At 32.7% G+C, this 20,489-nt stretch overlaps 1 protein-coding gene across 1 annotated transcript; it reads right to left on the bottom strand.

The window, feature by feature from the left end:
• Positions 1-371: 371 nt before the first annotated feature.
• Positions 372-15,031, bottom strand: LOC130443157 (transient receptor potential channel pyrexia). Its single transcript, XM_056777656.1, has 2 exons — positions 14,548-15,031; positions 372-11,517 (listed from the first exon to the last, which is right to left on the bottom strand). The coding sequence occupies exon 2, from the start codon at positions 11,511-11,513 to the stop codon at positions 8,565-8,567; it is 2,949 nt and encodes a 982-aa protein (XP_056633634.1). The 5' UTR covers positions 11,514-11,517; positions 14,548-15,031; the 3' UTR covers positions 372-8,564.
• Positions 15,032-20,489: the final 5,458 nt, after the last annotated feature.

Genomic DNA, 20,489 nt, shown 5'->3' with positions numbered 1-20,489 from the left:
ACATTCAACAATCGACGACTTTTCCGACGATCAGGCAACGTGGCATAATTATGAAGATATAAATTGTATTGAAATGATTCAGGTGAAAATGTGAGTAAATCATTTTTTATCTGAATTTTTACGTGAGATAAGGAAATAAAAAATTATGTTAAATACTTGCTGAGTACAGATTATGCTTTTTCTTTTACTCTAATGCCTTGTTTGCGATGTTAGTAGAGTTTTTCTATTTAGTTCACGACTTACATGAAATATTTAATATTTCGCCCTAGAAATTTGGCAAATAAGAGTTCATTTCACTATAGTATTAAATGTATTGTCAGGTGTACATTTGTTATACCAATTATTCTGTCGAATCAAAATTCAAAGAAAAATGTTGTTTACAACGTTTATTCAAAAAAACATCAACAATCCTAGATCTAGTATCACACTTTCAATGGCAAGATGACTTTTCTATTTAAAATATTTATAATTTTTAAATAAAAAAATACATCTAAGTAATAATTTTCATGCATATACGTGTTATCAAGTCAAAACTTAATCTGTAATATTTGAATAAATCAACAGCTAATTCAAATGGTGGTTAAAAAAAGTTAAAAAGCATAAAAAATTGAAGATTTATTTTCCTTTTCCTTGGGCAACTTGTAGAGTAGGTATTTATATGCCCATTTATCGAAATTAGTCCTGTACTACTTTTAAGATTAGTTATAAATGGATTATAATATCCTGTGAATATAAGAAATGATCTTCAAATCTAATAGATGTGGACGATTTATGTTCATTCATTACAACGGCAATAAAACGGGAAGATTTGGGGTGGGACTTGCAGCGCGGGGTGATGTGGTAAGGAAGACAGTCACAGGCCTGCGTTGGACGGGTGAGCACCGCGTATACGCAATCAAGGCTTATTATCAAAATGGCGAGAGTTTAGCGTCGGGATTTTAGACGACATTTTAACATACCGTGTACCCAACCTGTCAGGCCATGCGATTAAAACGTGGGTGAACAACCTCGAGCAAACTGGATCGACATCTACAAAAAGAGGTGGTAGTGCCAGAACGCTTCAAACCCCATGAAAATATCGAACGTGTTCGACAAGCAGTGTTAGGAAGTCCACGTCTATCGACAGTCTGTCACGTCACACGCCTTCTAATAAGTGACAGATCAGTGAAAAGGGTACTCCATCAAGATCTTCGATATCATCCTTATAAAATACAGGTTGTTCAATCTCTTCACCTGGATAAGTATCAACAGCGTCTCAGATTTTGTGAGGTTATGCTTGCCAGGTTGGAAGAAAATGATGACCAAATTAACAACTTGTGATGAGTGATGAGACACAAAAAAGGGTGTAGGAGCACCCTCGTTTGCCTCAACAATGTCGGCAAATGGAATGATCGGTCCGTATTTTTTTGAGGATGAAGCTGAAAATGCCGTTACTGTTAATTCTGAGAGATACGTTGCAATGATTCGAAACTTCCTCACGCCCGAACTTCATCGCTTACCAGTTAATGAAAACACAATTTTTCAACAAGACGGTGGTGGATATCGCTTGGCCCTATCAGACTCCCGACCATTCTGTCTGTGACTTCTTTTTATGGAGTTATATAAAAACGAAAGAGTTTGGAACTGATCCACCTAGGACAATCCCGGCCCTCAAACAACGAATTCGTGACGAGATTGCAGCAATACCTGTTGATATGCTGCGAAGAGTTATGTAGATATTTCATACTCGACTCCATGAATACATAGATGTCTACAGAGGACATTTGGCAGATGTAGTTTTTAAATAATTGTATATCGAATGGCTAGTTTTTTATTTCCTATTAATGTATTTTTTCGACAAAAAAATTATTTGCGAAATCATTGCCTAACCCTGTATAACCCAAAGATATTCCTACAATTTAAAGTAAATATTTCCAAAAATATTATGACAGCTTTTTTTGAAAAATATTTCGTATGGAACATAGTCTTGTATTTATGTATTCGTTATTATGAACTGTGACGGATTTATACCCTAGGCCCCGTTCGATGCGCAGCCCTTTTTGGATAAAATAGGTCTCATTTCGATCCATAATTTTTATTTCAAAATAACAAAATTTTATGAAGTATAAATTTAAGTATTACTAATAAACAACAAAGTTATAAAAGTTATAAGCCTTACATAGATAAATTATAAATAATAATTTTCTTGTCTAAAGAAAATTGTCTTTCATTTTGCCGTGAGTCATCTGGCTGTATTTTTCGATTTTGTTTTGCGACGATTACACTGTTTTTATCAGTAAAACTTTGTGATGATTTTTATTTGTTTTGATGTACCTTCATTAAAAAAAACTATTATTTTGTTTCAGTCACATCTAGTTTTTTTGTGACAGCTAAATATTCTTTTCTGACCTAATTTACTATTTTTGTTTGTATAACTGTATAACTATTGCGGAAGTGTTTTAATAACCCGGACAGTTTTTGTTATGTGTGTGAAGAATTAACTGTTACATCTCACTGTCGAAAATTTACGCCGTTAATTGCAAAGTGCTATTTAGACTATTTTCGTTTTCCTGTGCACCACCAGGATAAATCCTGGGTTCCACATATATGTTGTGTAAAGTGTTTGAAACTCCTATTAGATTGGGCTAAACAAAAATCTAGACATTTGCCTTTCGGTATACCAATGATTTGGACGGAACCAGAAGATCATGTAAGTGATTGTTCCTACCATTCCTACATAGTGTCTATCTGCCTGTGCCAAAGCCTCCAAATCAAAAGCAGAAAGTCAGAATTCTGTTTCTAGTCCGGAATTTGTTCTTTGTCAACCCAGTTATCTCGAGAGAGTTATCCAAGTTATCAAACATCAACTTCATTTATTGATACAAAGTGATTTAAACGATTTTTCTAAAAAAGAAGCTGAGCTTTTGAAGTCTAGATTAAAGAACTGGAATTTACAGTGATGATTTATTGAATTTTGAATATGATTTAAGTCACTGGAGATTGCTCATTGACTCCTCAAAACCTAGCTTGAAAGCAGTGTTGTTCATGGTTCTGATATGAAAGATCATTACGAGAACAAGAAGTTCCTTCTTGAAAAAATTAAATGCAGTAAACGTGTTTGGAAAATTTGTGGAGATTTTAAAGACATTGCTTTTTTGCTTGGGCTCCGGCTTGGTTACACAAAATATTGTTGATTCATTTGCGAATGAGACAGAAAATGTCACTACACAAAGAAAGTAAGGCACAAGCGTGGATCACTTATTCCAGGGCAGAAGAAAGTTAAAAATGACCCTTTAGTGAACCCTGAAGACATACTTTTATCACCATTGCATATAAAACTCGGCCTGATTTTATATTTCATAAAAGTTATACATAAAGATGGTATTGGATTCTTATATCTGAAAGAGAAATTTCCCAAATTCAGCGAGGCAAAAAATAAAAAAGGAATATTTATTGGTCCACAATGTTGAATACAAACTTTGAAGGAGAGCTGAATAACCTGGAACAAGTCGCCTAGAAATGTTTTGAGAATGTTGTCCAAAATTTCCAAGGAAACCATAAAGCGGAAAATTACAAAGACTTAATCAATGAGCTTATAATTTCATACAAAGCTTTGGGATGTAATATGTCTTTGAAAATACATATTCACTCATCTGGATTTCTTTCCCGAGAATTTGGGTTCTATGAGTGACGAACAAGGCAAAAGACATTTCCTTAATAGAAAAGCGGTATCAAGGGAAAAATCCAGGAATGCTAACAGATTACTGTACTGGATAAGCCGAACATTCACGAGAATCATAGCCATTTATTGTACATTTTAAAAAATATATGTCTTGATGTCATAAAGAAACCTGATTTGTCAATTTTCCTCCCATTGATATATTATTGTTTGGCGATCATAGTACATTCAAAAATTGGTATGAGTTTTCGTTGAACAGTGTTATATCATATCATAGATAGTGCTTTAGTTTATTTCTTCATACTCAAAAAATTGTCTCTCTCTCATGTCTTAAAAAAACCAGAGAACTGTAAAACTTTAAAATTACATTCTAATTACAATGATTAAGATTCCTGTTTCCAAATTTTGTAATTTTCTTTGCTATCCCATAGCTTCAAATCGCGTAGTCGATTTCTCATATCTGCTTTCGACTTTAAACTCCATTGCATCAATTATTGCAGTATTTTCCTAATGCGTAGCACTCATGTCGAGCAGACCAACGACTTTAATGAAGACTCTCAAATCTTGAATTGGATACGTTACACCAGGATTTCCCAACGACGTGTAAATATAGTAAAGAAATTGTATAGTTCTTCTTCTGCTTCTTCTAATACTGTCTTCTCATTGAAGGTTGGAGATCACGTTTTTCTTATCTCAATAATTGTCAACAGCTTTCTCTTGCGACCAATGCGTCTTAGTACTTCGTCATTGGTGATTTTGTCAGTTCAAGGTATCTTCAGGATGCGTCTATAGAGCCACATCTCAAATACCTCAAGTTTTTTGATCATTTGAGCTTTCAAGGTCCAAGTACAGCAGTATTGGCCACACATAACATTTAATGAATCCTATTCTGATGTGGAGGTTCAGATTTCTGTTTGCAAACATTGAGGAATACTTGACAAATGCCTTTCGAGCCATTTCAATTCTGATCTTTTTAAGTAGAAAATAAGTCAACTGCTTCTGAAACCGATTCAACTACACACAATCCTACCAAATTTAAAGAATAGATAGCATAAGCAACATAACCTGGTAAAGGATTAATTGCAAGGAAAAGACTATCACTGATATATTAAAAAATTGATATCTTATCAACAGATTAAGAAGTAAATTAATGAAGATTGAATGAGAATTAATAAAGAAACTGTTAACTTCATTCAACGCAAAAAATATTGAAGTTAATAATTTTGAGAAAAAGAAAAATAACTTGTACTCAAAAAATTTACTCAAACCTAGAAAAAGTTCTTGGCTCAAGATTTTTTATCTTGAGTCGAGTTTTTTCAGTCTATATTCCATGAAAAAAAAATTTCATTAAAACTAATATAAATCAATTTTTGAAATGGATTATCTTTCTGGCATTTCAAAAATTTTGCCGCCCTACACCTCATGGGTCAAGGCGTAAATCCATCACTAATTATGAATAATAATACAAATTTACATATTTATCACGTTAACTACGTTTCTTCTTCTAATTTATTTCAGAAAATATACATAGAGGAATTCATCAGCTCTCCGCTTATCAATAAACACTTGGAAAGACTTTGATTGTACAAATAACACACATATTTACTTAGCACTTTATCAAAATAGTTTGTAAATAATCAACAAGTGGAAATTATTTTATAAAACGAAGTCCTTGTATTGCAATACATTTAATTAACATATATGTTTATGTTGGTACTTTTTCCGAGATTTGATGAATTATTCAAAAAAGAATAATCAAATCATTATAAAATTACATAATATGACAAGGTCAACAACACATTTCTTGATATATGAATGAATTTTGTTTCATGTTAATATACAGGGTGTTCCGGGAGAAGATGACGTGAAAATAATGGTGTGACAAAAAAAATTTTCTCATAAAACTCCTTGTTTTTGACTAATAGGCTTTTAAAGTTGCGAAATCAGAACTTATATTCAAGTATATTTTCTAAATAATTATACATTGTGTTTCAATATCTCCTGTAATTATTTTCAATAAATAATAACAATTTATGATAATTTTCTCCAGAATGCCTCTTTATGGCGAACAGTTTTTTTGGCATGTACAAAGAGTTAAACAAAGAGTATCTTTTGGTTAAAAAATCGATTGAAAAATTCTTTTGGCTATTTAGATTGTACAATTTGTCCCTGTAAAAGTTATGGATTGTTAACCCTTAGGTATGAGACGCCCTTGGCCTTCAGATAGTAGTGTAGAATTATTTATTCCGTCAAACACACAGTCATGGACATACGTAATCATCCATTAAAACTTCATAATATTCGAATGTTAATTTAGAAAATATATTCAATATAAGTTTTGATTTCGCAACTTTTAGGGCTCATAACTCAGAAACGAGGAAACGTATGAGAATTTTTTTTCTGACAGTATTTTTTACACATCATCTACGAATTTTTTGGACCCTGTATATCACGAAAATTAATATCAATGTTATACATTATATACACCTATTTCGGTTTTTTGTCAAAATATTTGGTTGAATCGTCAAATTCAAATATTCAAATAGACGAGACCTAAAATTAAGACAAATGAACAAGAAAAACATATAAAAATGTCTAGGAAATAAGAAATTTCATTATTGTTATAACAATATACACCAAAAAATATGCAATTTTGATACTTATTTGAAGCAAAAAAATATTATTAAGTACTTGTTTTTGGTATTAACTACCGTGAAATAAAATTTAAATTTCGCGCTATTTATAAAATATGAATTTGCCAGTATTTTGTCAAATATGTCAGTTTAGTAGTTGAAGTTTAGACATATAGATGGCGCCTATTTGTCGTTGTTATGAACCATCTAAATATAGGTGACCTGTGATTGCTGATTTCAACTTTGGAAATTCTAACACAAGTGCTAATAAATAAGAATGTTTCTTAGTTTAAAAATCGATACGATACGATAGAGCATAAATGTCCTATGTCCATTTAATAGATAAATCAAAAACTGAGATTCTAGAATGAGAAAAGTTTTTTTGTAACATTTTTACAAAGATTACAGACTACAAAATTACTGAAAATCAAAAGGCATCATTACTAGAGTTATGCACGTATCAAAACTTCGTGTTTTCTAAAAGTAGTCCGAAACGTACATGGTTCATTTCTGCTCTAAGGCATCGATATTTTATTTTCAACTTTTCATCACAAAATATTTAAAATTTTAGATCATACAGTTAGATGTTACTTTGGTAGAGAAACTGGTAAAACATCTTAAAGAATTAACGTCAAAACGATTCCACACATCTTTGCGCTAGTCTAGCCTCTAATTCCAAAAAGTACAATTGCTTCACTTTCTTTCAATCGTTTTTTCCATATTAGTATGGAATGCGACAAACATTAAATTCGTATATTGATAAGACATTAATGTAAACAAAGTTTAAATCAGCCGTAGCAGGAAGGAAAATATGTGAAATAGGAGAGGAAGACACAATTAATAAGCTAACGATACAACGTTGTTTGATTTGTAGCAAATCATACTCGCCGATTATCGCACCCCTTTAGACCTTCTAAAGATACCATACATCACCATTTAGAATCATTAGATTAGACCTATGAAAGTTATCGACAAGTGCTAAAGGAATTAATCGAGATTCAAGCGAAACAGCTCATTTCCCTTCCGAAAGATGATTGTTTTGTTAGACGCTTTGTTATTTCCAATGAAGAATGGATTTATCTAAATAACCCGAACATGAAAAATCAGTTGTTAGACACAAGAAAATTATCAGAACCTGTCTCAAATACAAGTCGATTCGAGCGAAAAATCTTGTGTCTGGTGGAATTATGAAGATTTAGTGAACTTTGCATCTTATCCCAAATAACGATCTCACCAAGGTCTCAAAAGCTTGCCGATCGTTGGACTCAAACCATAGAATACGATGGGCTATACTTCGAATATTAAGGCTTTCTCATTGTATGATTATTTAATAAACCAAGTTGACATTGGAAAAGAACATTATTTATGAAGCACCGTCTGCTTATATTGACTCCAAAACAGTTTTCAATATTTGTATGGTTTGTCAATGGTTTTAGATTTTTTCACAAGAACAATTGAAAGTTATTTTAATTGTTCTATAGGCTCTCCATATTCACTTTTCTTAGCTCATTTTAGCTGTGTTCACAGTATAGTAATTACCGAATAAAGTAGTTAATGAAGCCTGAACCAATGGAAAATATGCAAATTGGTTCTATATTCATGCTTTAGCATTAGCGCATTCGCACATAAACGTAGAAAGCTCTTTAAAAAAATCAGAAATGTGTTCTATTAGATCCAAGCAATCGAAATCTTTTATTGATTCCTAAAACAAAAAGACTCAAAAGTATTTTTCTATTTTCTTTTGATAATTGAAATGCAATTGGATTTTTGAAACATTGACTACCCGTTTTTAAGAAACTGTATCGAAAATAATCATTGTTTGTTTTACCACTTTTCTTTTACTGGGGAGAATAGAAGAAGGAGCTGTCCATGTAACTGTATGATCAAAGGTTGAATTGAAGGTTCGTTCCAACCCATAAAAAAACCGTCCTTGATACGGTGACGATTCTGCGCAATAGAGATTACGTGTTCCAACCGGACAGTAACCGAAATACGAACGATTCCAACCGAGCTGGGTATCGTTTGTGAACCGATTCCGGGATGGTCTTTTCGATACTTACTTGATAGCAAACCTTAAATATGTCAAATTAATCAATCGATGCTTTATACTAATTGATCTTTCACAAGTGAAATATGAAATAGATCGATAAATATATTGATTTGCACAGGATATTATGATCGTGTATTTTATAGTGAATATTTTAACTAATTTTTTTATATTGTATACATTCCAGTTCGTATACTAATATCTAAATACATATCTATCTACTTTATTAACATTTGCTGTTTTTCTTATTTTGTAAAATAGTATTCAAAAGCTGTTCGATAAGTTTTTGATTTGCTTCAACAAGATTTTTCAATTCCCTAATTTCTTTACTAAGATGTTCGACTTGTTCGCCATTTTTCTCAATTTTACTTTGCATTATCGGCAATACACTGTGACAATCTAAAATTTCAGAATTCTGATCTAGATTATTATTAACGGGTTTTTTGGAATAAGCCATTTCGCTAGCTCTAGACGATATAGTATGTCCGAAATGTTTCCTTTGTTTCGCAATATCATGCGCTGCTTTCAGTATATCTTTAGGTAACCTTTTTTCCCTCGGGTTCAAAGGTTTCACGTTTAGAACCACTCGATATGCCTTGGGGGATACTAATGCCGTCCAATGTAATAAATTTAACAAATATTGAGGTAAATATCCGTTGAAAAGAGCTAATTCCATGTATGAAATTAATTTAGTTTGTCTAACTAATTTTGATAACCCCGCTGTTTTTTGTAAACCTTGTATATCGTGTACAGCTATACCTACTAATAGATTCATTAAAATAACTGTAACAAATAATAAAAATAATATGTAAGTGACTTGAGCACTTACTTCTAAAAGAAATGGCGGATCTTCGGGATCATCGTCAACTAGAAGATCTAGATTCAATTCTCCCGTCATCATTACCATTACTGTAATCAAACCTATAAAAGGATTCGCGAATGTCGACGAATCTGGAAACATAACGCAAAAACTAATAGTAAATCCAATAAGTAAGCAAGAATAAGCTAGTAATAGTTTAGCGAATTCCCCTTGAACTCTAGTATACATAGCAACGTACGAACCAAAAATAGGCAACTGTCCCACCATCAACATCAAATTAGTCCAACCGAATAGCACAGCGAACGCACCTACATGATTCTGCCAAGTATAAGTTCTTCCTGTATATATAAAAGAAATAACGAAAACGCTCGCAATAACAGTCCATTCTATGATATTTTCCGGATGAGATAAATACTGTCTTACCGATGGATATCCAGCTATTCCGTACACTTTTCTAAGTATCTCACAGCAAGTTATTCCTACTAACACAAACCACTGCATTTCTATCACAAAAGGATTGTTTCTCAACATATGACCCATCATGGATTTTTTTTCGCAAAGTTCTATAACGTTTTGAGGTTGCGTATCGTTCATATTCTTACCGTGGTTGTAACAATTATGCGCTAAAGCTGTTAATACGTATAAAGATAAACTTAGAACGAAAATAAAACAAAATAACATACGCGCTATGTAGTACTTTCGTATCTTTTCCCATTTCAAATAGAGAAAAGCCGAACAAAGCGGATGGAGTAGAATTTCTTTCTGTCCTTCGTCTACGAATGTATTTAAAAAACTTATTTCTCTCGGATGGCAATATTGTAGAATACCTCTGAAATCTAAACGTAACTCTACTTCTCTATTGGAGGATTCTGGATGGTGGTGTAACGTTATGGCGGAATCTAGTTTTTGCGTTACCATAGCTAACGAAGCAGGAGTTTTTCTAGTTATTATCCCTAAAGCGGTCATGCCGAATTTCGATTTAGCAGTTACATCAGCTCCGTGATACAATAAAACCTCGACGCATTGAGATAGTTCGTTTAAAGCTGCTATATGTAGAGGAGTATATCCATATTGATCTTTAGTGTTGATATCGGCACCGTAATTCATTAAAATTTCTATGATATCGTAAGATCTCGCTGCTTTTCCTACGGCGCAATGTAAGGATGTTCTTTGATCGCAATCCCCCATATTCGGATCAGCGTTTCCTTTTCTCAGTAAAATCTCTACACAGTCGTAAGCTTGTGCTCTGGCTGCTAGATGTAGAGGTGATTGTGCTCTATGATTTCTTATATTTGCATCTGCTCCGTGTTCTAACAAAATTTCTATGCATTCCACGTAACCACTTTCGGCCGCTAAATGTAACGGTGTTTGTTCCTTATCTTTCGTTTTCGTATTGACGTTAAACTTTTTGGGTTCTAAAAGGATCTTCAAGCATTGGGGATGACCTAAATCAGCAGCTAAATGGATTGGAGATAAACCTGATTCGCATTCAGCTACGTCGGCGCCTTCTTGTGTGAATAATTTCACGCAAGCTATAGCGTTTGCCCTAACCGCGCAATGAAGGACACTCTCATGGCAACTATGGGGACTGTTGGTGAGTGTTTGTACTTTAGCGTCATTGTTTAGGAGAATCAGAGCCGTTTCGGGACTGTCTCCGAAAGCTGCGCAATGTAACGGAGTGTAACATTTATACAAAGCATTTACGTCACATCCTTTTGATATCAGGAATTGGGTACCGCTTGTACAACCGCTGAATGATGTTAAATGTATCGCACTTAAACCTTGAATAGGTTCATAATAATTAAGATCGGCGCCCATTTCTAAAAAACCTTGTAATAAATCATGCCTTCTCATAAATGCCGCCCAAAGAAATCCCGTATTAACTTCCACTTTAGAAGCTCCTTTAAAATGAACTTTCAAATCTTCTATATTTTGAATTTTCTTATTTTCTATATCGTCCAACAATTGATGCCGCCCCGACGAAACTTTCATATGCTCTAACAGATTCATTTTGATGGTGTCGTGACATATTTGAACAGATAAATCCGCACTTGTCGAGAATTCTTCGAAACTCTCGTAAATATGAGGCGTGTGATCGGCCGGTGGTGACGGTCCGCACTCCATATATTCGAAATCATCAGAAGGTAATTCTTCTTCGAAGATGCTTTGCGGATCGCCTTTGGATTTCCTCCATCTCAGTATCGTACCTGACGGGGGAGGTCTGTAAATGTTAAAATTGGTTACGTCTACGTTTACGCTCACAGATCGACCTAATCTCTTGGAGTTGCAGCTAGAATCTTGAAAACAGTAGTTGTCCATCCCGAAGTATGAATGGTTTTCTGAAGCCGAAACCATTTCCCTACAACAACAATAAAAAGTGATAAAGCTTCAAGAAACTATAAGTATATACGTTATTTTAATATTTTTTGTCATATCGGTACACATTATGGCCCGCGCGGGCATTAAGACGCCAAATATTATTATTATTATTACGTGTTAATGTCTATGCTTCAACTTCACTCAATTATTGTTTTTCCAACTAGTTATTAAAAATTACCATGTAGGTAAATAATTTCTTGGGTTTTATAAAAATATCAATTTTGCCGAAACGTCTGTTTTTAAACGAAATTTCAATTGAAGGAGGCCTAAAATCAAGACAGATGATGAAGAAAAAAATCATTATTACTAAAATTAAATAGAAAATCCACCCCTTAATTCTTATAGACAAGAATATAACGTGGAATGCAATGCAAGACAAAACATCAATTTATATAGTTCTAATTATTAAAAACGTTGAAAATATTTCGATTTTTTATTGAAAACAACTATGTATCAACCGTTTTTTTTTTCATCAATTCATTAAGCAGTCATGTTTTAATGATATTGTTTATAAACAAATTCCAAGTATATTTATTATATAATTTTATTATTATCACAAAGTATGAATTAAACGTATTTAATTTATAAACAAACTGCCTAAGATTAATGCATAATATCGTGGCAATGAACTGAGGAAATTTTAAAGTAGGGCAATATTAGAAAATGACATCACGAACAAAATGTTTGTAATTGCATTGCATTCTGAAAAAAAAAACGAATAAACCGTTTAATGAAATTAAAAACGAATAAAAAAGACAATCTCTGTTTGAATTGAGATAAAATTTAAGTTATCAATGAATAAATAATCTTTAAAAGAACCTGATAATTTATAGTAGAAAGGAGAAAAACTTGTTCCAGGAAGAATTTTCCACGAAAGTCTGGAAAATTGAATGTATTGTGGGTTTTCGCCTAACTAGAGTTTTTGCGAAAATCGAAGTGAAATTTTCATGTTTGCAAATATCTCGAGAGTCAATCAAGGCCCTCTTCAGCATCGCCATTTCTGTAGCAGTTTTGTGGTAAATAAATATTTCATGTAGTTTCACTCCATTTTCCGGATATGAACTCGTCATCCTGTACAAATAACTGTCTCATTTCTGCCAAAATCGAGATATTCTGGAAAATTCTACTTATTCGTAATAACCTCACCTGCATGCCCATTTGAAAAAAACCTTTCTCCTTTTCACCTGAAAATGGGTTATTGTCCCAAATTCATCTAAATTGATAGCAATTTTTTCTCTATAGATTAAATTTTTCTAAAAAGTTTCTCATGATTGTTATTATTTCAGTTTTGGGTCATTTATCAATCAATTTTTTTTCATTTCATGAAAATATTTGTTAACATTTAAAAAGAAAAGAAAGATTTTTGTTGTCTGTCTTGTCCCTTCCACTGCTTGCAAACATGGATACTCACCAAAACGACAATGGTTTCAAATAGTCTAATCAGTATATCAAAATCAGGTAATAGTAATCTAACGACAACATTTTTCACCTCAAACATTGACTAGAAAATAGGCAAGTATTCGTAGAATGTCGATTTTACTACCTCCAGGAATTTTAATTAACCACTAATCCATATTGTTGTTTTTTTTTATTTTTTTTCAATTTCATCTCCCATAATTCATATTTATTCACATTTTTTCGGACAATATTACAACGTATATTTTCGATAAAGTATTTTTTTGAGACTGTGACTATGAATATTTCGACTGAAAAAACCGTTATACATTACGACATCCAAAGAGCCCATTGGATGCAAATTAGAACTAGAAGATCAAATAATACAACAGAAAATGAAATTCAAATACCTTGGAATTGCCATAACTAGTTATTGAGACGTAGAAAACGAGATAAAAAGATTACTAGTCATTGGCGGAATAAACACCTAAGGTAAGAAACTTAGGTAGGAATTTACAAAGCAACAATCAGACCCACAATGAAGACAATACGTTAGAAACAAAGCCAGGAATACAAAAACCAAAAGATATCGAAGAAGAACAAGCGATACACCTATTATAAGAGGAAGAAGAAGAAGTATTTATTTTTAATATCCGCTTGAAACAGTTTTTTATGCTAACCTTCATCTTTACGTGGTCCATCGCTTACAGAAGCTTTCTTTTATTTTAATAAACGAGGCGAATGAATGTTTTATAGAAGCAATCATATGTATCTATTATTGTATGTCTATACTATCATGTGTTAAGACAAGCATTAAAAATTGTTAATAATTCAGTAACTGGAAATGCGTAGATAAGACGAGAATCGATCAAAATGTACAGGAACTAGAAAAACCTATTTGTTCAGATAATTCACTGTACGATAGGTTAGTGAAAAACTCAAAATTTGTACCCTACAAAGCATATTAACATGCAAATGAGATGAGTGCCAAATTTTGCTTTTCATTCGCGAGTTTTTGCTCGATATTTGGCATCATGTAAGCTAAGTTCACAACATAAGTGATCAAAGTAATGGATTTAACTTTAGTATAAGTATTTTACTAGCTATATCTTGAATAATATCAATCAAATTTTATTTTTTTTTCCAATAAAATATTTCCGCGCATTTTTTAATCATACCTCGTAATAATTAACCTCCATTTGCTGCATATTTATGATCTCTATTTACTAGCATATTTTCGCGTCATATTTTTCATCCATTTTTTAGCAAAAAGTGCAAGTAAAAGTTATTTTATGAAATTTAATACTTCATAATTTTTTTTTAAAATGCAGACTCCTATTTTTTTATTTAGATTTTTGTTTTTAGTTGAATAATTATTATTATCAAATTTCTGTTAATCTACTGATTTCGACTGTTTCTTTTGGCTCTAGAAAAAGGAATATTTTGCAAAAAATCTTCGAAAACAATTGTATAAAGCTACAATTTTATTCTGATTTTACCATAACAAATGAAATTAATTATTTCTTTAATATTTACTTCATATTGTAATCTATTCATTAACCTATTGTCTGATATGAAGAAAAAGTGTATGGAAAATTAGCAAAAATGAACTCACCGTCAATAATAAATAGGTAGTTAGACTCAACTTGATTGGCACAATAAAAATATCCCAACATCAAAACACTTAACTCTCGACATTCCTACGGTTCCCATAATTATCATTGATGTTTAGTAGCTGCAAATTCAATCAATTGAAAATATACTTCCGGATGTAATGGTCGGTATCCTTTGTCAAATCCATGGGTTTTATTCCGCTTTTATAACAAAAATAATGGAAAACCTTTGGCCCGGTAAAAAGACATTCAAACATTCGCGTAGGTCGTCAAGTCAAAGTAACTGCGAATAACGCAAATTACTAAATTGCCATTCCACTAAAGACATTCTCTCTCTTTTTGAAGATGACGGAGAGGGGAATCTTTAATTAAAACTACTGTTGGTAGATTTTATTATACCGTAAGTGTTCACACTTATACGGCAGTGTTGCTTAAATCAAAAGTAAAAGGGTACCACCATATCTGATCCGATGATACTGATGACACTCTTGCAGGTACCACAAGCGATCCTGTTATGTATACGTTTTTCTATGAATTTCTTTAACGCAGGGACGGACTGTACTTATTTTAACTAACATTATGTATATAAAAATTGTTCATTTCTTAAAGTGAGTAGTCATGAGGTCATATTTTGAAGAAAAGGAAGAGAGAGACAGAGAAATGCTTTATTGTCAAAAAATTGTTACCATTTGTAGGCAAAAGCTTGTAAAAACTAAAAAACAAACATAAAAATAACTAAATAAAGGGGCGAATGTAATTTGGGCGCTAAAGGATTAATGTACTTTTTACAACATGTAAACTAGGTGTATTCTGGGCGCTAACCGACTGAAGTACATGATTTATGAAATACAGTTATTTATTAAATCACCGACATTTATAATAAGATATAATTTTGTATTTTTAGATTTTACTATAAGAGAAATGACCTATTATCACTTAAGGTCTGAAAAAATTTATCGTTAGAGGGGGCTACTTTGCACTTTTTTTAAATGAAAAATCTGCCCTTAATAAAGTTTCCTCACAACATTTTTGTAACACTCTACAGAATAAAGTAAATTTTATATTTATTTATATTTTTATTTAGTACTTAAGTACATAATACATATAAAATAAGGGATTTACATAAACTAACCTAACCTCACCTCACCTAACCTAACCTAACCTAACATACTTGAAAATCTATCAACTTTCCCTCTATTGGTTTATTTTATGACTCGACCTACCTGCACTTCTTAGAGCCGAAAATACATGTGGGATTATCTACCCTTCTTGGTCAGACAGGTAAAGAAGGATGGTTAGCGCCCAAATTACACCCGCCGAAATAAAGATACAAATAAAATAATATTTCAATATACACAAGAAAACCACAATGAGTATCAAAATTATAAGTAATTGGTAACAATAGTATATAAGTCTTTAGCAAAATTAAACCAGTATGCAGCATGTCCGGAATTAAATATTATTATTAGAAGTCGTTTACAGAGTAGAAGGCACTTTCCAGTAAATATGCCCTCAAATTATTGCGAAATGCGGGAAAACATGATATCGATTTCATTTCAATTGGCAAGTAATTGTGCATTTTTTTGAATTGAGCCCTGGACCAATTATAAAAGTAGAGTAGGTAGGTAAAGGTCGTGCTCCGCGCTCTTGTGTTGATAGCCGTGAAACGATCTTTCTGTAATTGGAGAAGCGTGCTTACGAATTAGGCTGTTTAGTTCGAGTAAATATGTAACGGCTCTCTTTTGTAGTTTGAAGATTCGCTCAAATTTAGTCGCACCACACGTACCCCAGGGCATATCGGAGATGGGACTCAAAAAAGGTATAATAATCTGTTAAGGAGGTGGATAAGTTTAGTTCTTTAGAAACTGATCTCAGCGCAAAACAGGAGGAACTTAATTTTTTAGATAAGGAGGCAATATGTAACTCCCATTCCAAGGAATTGTCCATAACAAGCACTAAGATCTGTCCTGCTTCTCTAATATTCTTCAACCAAGAAGCTTGTTTCCTTCTAATTCCTCGAAGACCTTCAACTTTGCCCATGATAATCAACTGGACGATACTAAACCGGCTATCACGCATTATGTGTCCCAAATAAGCTATTTTCCTGCATTTAATGTTATCTACCAACTCATGAACCGCATTTGTTCTGTTAAGGACTTCATCGTTTATTTGCATAGCTGTCCACGGTATCTTGAGAACAAAAGACATAAACGAGTTTTTAAATTTAGATTTTTAGCTGTCGATCGAGATTTGTCGTCAAAACTTTTAGATATTTCTTTAAAACAAGGATTGAGCTGAATTTACACTGTCTTCACTGATTAAGAATTCTTCATAAACAATTGATGAAAGACATGCTCAGTCCGGGTCTGTTTGATAATAAAAAACCATAAACTAGTCCTGAAGCTACTTGTTCGATACAGGAATAGAAAAAAAACAATTTAGATTTTAGTATGTCTCTAATATAGTATAATAACGAACATTAAAATATTTATTTATCGTTATAAAACATAATTATATGCAGTTCATTAGAATAGCGGATGCTACAATCTCTGATGTCAGGTACAATGGTACAATTACATGTTACACCTCTGAATTACATACATATTATATTCGATGGACGAGTCCTTGAATTAAAATATGGGAAATTCGTTACACATACGGTATTGTTTATATAAGTTGCAATAAAAAATTAAAAGTGAAATTCCTAGAATTTAAACTAATTATACTTATGGTCATTATTATAGTTTATACAATACATGGTGGCGGTTGTATTTGTGGAACCTCGTTATGGGATTTGGTTTTACAAAGTCGTTTGAATTTCGATTAATTTGATAGAAATTCAAAAGTAACAATCGCACAAATAACCCTCGGAATTTCCATTTTATATGACGATAATACTAAACTAATCAAAATAGATAATTTATGTTAACCAAACATGTAAACAATAAAATTTTCATTTTTGACTTTTTCCTTTTAAATGTGTTTTTCTAGTATTAACAACTTTGCAAAAATGGGTCCATGAAATTTTTCCTGTAACACGGCTCTTACCAAAATTGCTGCTAGAAGAGGCTGTATGGATGTATAGTAAAAATATAATCAGAATTATCTAATATTTTCTTACTTTAAATGTTTTTTTCTTAACTGAAAAGTTTGTTACAAAGGACCGTGTTTTGCATAGGACTTTTCAGTTGGGAATAAACAGCACTATGATATTTATACCACCAATGCTGTTCCCCTACTGGAACCAATCCAAACCTTAGAATCGAAGGAGAACTCATGGAAAAAGGAAAATAATGAGAGGAGTCCGTCAAAGCTACATATGATCTTCGAGTAGTACTCGAGCGGATATTCAGCGAAGCCCTATATGAAACAGAAAAAGGTATACTATTAAATGGATACGGGGTAAATAACATCATATATGCAGATGACACGTTGTCAGCAATATCAATGTCAAAAGACAAAAAATAAAAATACGGTGACAGGAAGGCATCTCTATATCAATCAAGTTCCAATACAAAGAGTCAAACAATATAAAGACCTTGGCACTATTATAAACGAGGATTAGATAACTTTCATTCTAAGCCAAGTGATTCCTTTGATATTCCAGATCGTTTAACACGTTCAGCCCCAGTGCAGTCCATAGACCCACATCTGTACTTTCCTCGCAGCCCAGAGCGGTTCTATAGACCTCACGACGAATTTGATTCCAAATCTACTCCGCGCATATATGTAATACTCCTATATGGACAGTTGGTATGAAAGGAACATCCCTACCTCTAGTTCGAGATACTGTATGTATACTGCGCACGCTTGAGAATGCGCAGAACCGAGCTGAAACCTCGAACGATAGAGAAATTGTTGCCAATGGCAATACCAAAGAATATCGACTTACCTCTGGTTCGCTTCTTGTTGAAACTGGCAGAAATATTCATATTCAAGAATTTTTTCATTTTTTTAATATTACAAAGTAAAAAATTACACAAAACACTATACGAGTAATATAACCTTTGATTATCCATCTACACTTATTGCACAGCACAACTAATAGGTATCTGATCAAAGATCAAAGTTGAAATAAAACCAAAACCAAAAACCAAGCCTCACGCCACAGGTTGGAACCTTAACCTTTACAATGTAAAGGTTAAATGTAAAGTTTACATTTAACGTCTCCTTTAACCGCCTTTCGCGGCTATTCTTCTTTTTTTTGTTTCTTCTTGCTTCTCTACCTGTGCATGCAGACAGCAAAATGTATCATTTAGCAAATTCAGCCGGACTTTGCAGTGAAGATAGATTTTGAAAAATGTATTCTTTTGAAATAAATGTCTGTATGTTTAACTTGAACATATCATGTTCCAACTTCTCGTTTCTTGATTACTATCGATAGTCCCAATAGTTTATCGATAGTTTCGTATCCCTAGTTGCCATTCTCTCTTCCTCAATCGGAACAGCTTCCACTTATAGAAGCTATAGAAAAAAGTATTACATATATGACTCCGTATCCCAAAGGACCGTATTTAAATATATTTTACGATTTGGATGGACCGTCCTGGGTCCTTGAAATATTATCCTACGGTTAGGTTTGATTTTTTTTTCATGGCCTTTAACTCCATTGTAAAACAAAAAAACTTACTTATTATATATTTTTTTGTTTTCCTAAACTAATTCAAATATTTGATTAAAATTTTTAATTTGTGCTACCTCTAAATTACCTTCATTATATAATATCCTTCATAAAACATTTTTGTTTTTGAATACTTCATTAAAAGCATAAATCATCGTTTAAAGCATAGAAAAGCAAACAAAAATTTGCTTTTCTATGCTGCAATTGAGGTGTACCTTTAAAAAATATAATGAAAAGATTTATTTCTAATTAAAAGTGCAAAAAATGATGTCTTTTGTGTACGGACCATGGGACCTGGGGAAAGTTTTAGTGATTAACTTTCCCTCTGGCTCATAGCGGGCCTATGGACGCAAATAAAAAACATCATTTCCTCGCACTTTTTATTTCAAATAAATTTTAACTTGAATTCACGCCTCATATGGAGTGTAAAAACAAAAAAAAATGTTGAGCCCAGGAAAAAGTTTATCAATTTTGGTTGGGGATCAACGTGTTAAAGGTCAGAGATATACTGCTCCTTCAAGGGCTTATTTAAAACGATATGGGGTTTTGGGAGGTCCAAAATCACACTCAGATAGAGAATTGACCCAAATAATAGAATCCGTTTATTGAGAATATAATCCATTCACTTCGGATAGTGGTATTAACTCTTTTTAATAAATTTAATACGAGTTGTTACCAAAGAATTATTGAAAACTAAATGAAACAGTACCATAAAATTAGAATTAATCTATCTGAAAGTTTTGCTGCAAGACTTTTTTCTGAATGCCCTTCATTTTCTCTGATGTGGTCTTCTAAAAAGTTTTTCATGAATCATTTTTGGTTAGAACCATAAGTCATATTGTTTTAAATATATAAGGACGATGTGGACTTGTATAGAGGCTTTTAGGGATCAGATTATCGGGAATTAAAACATGAAGCAGTTGGTTCATTTTTAAACATTCTTTTTCGGGTCCTTGTCCTGCAAGCGTTGTAGTTTCCAGGGTTTTCGCACATTTTCAATTTTTTAGATTTAATAACGCCCCCAATTTTCGTCGGGCTTGAAATAAGAACACTGAGACGCTACGTCTTATCTGTCCTGTTTTATAGAGTTGAGTCCTTGGTCTTGAAGGAGATATTAGTAAAAATAATGCGAAACAAATCCAGATATGTATTGCTACTGTGAGGCAAAATATATTTGGAAGAGGTCCAGGAAAAAAACGAAGACCATGGCGTAAGAACCTTAGAACTGTCAACATTCGTCACGAATAGGTACCACAAGAAGAATACTGTTTATATATAAAGACTTCTATCATTGTTGGCATTAAACTAATGGTGACAGTACCC

This window comes from Diorhabda sublineata, chromosome 4 (assembly GCF_026230105.1).
Source record: "Diorhabda sublineata isolate icDioSubl1.1 chromosome 4, icDioSubl1.1, whole genome shotgun sequence".
NCBI lineage: Eukaryota > Metazoa > Arthropoda > Insecta > Coleoptera > Chrysomelidae > Diorhabda > Diorhabda sublineata.
This window is presented reverse-complemented; position numbering and strand designations above follow the sequence as displayed.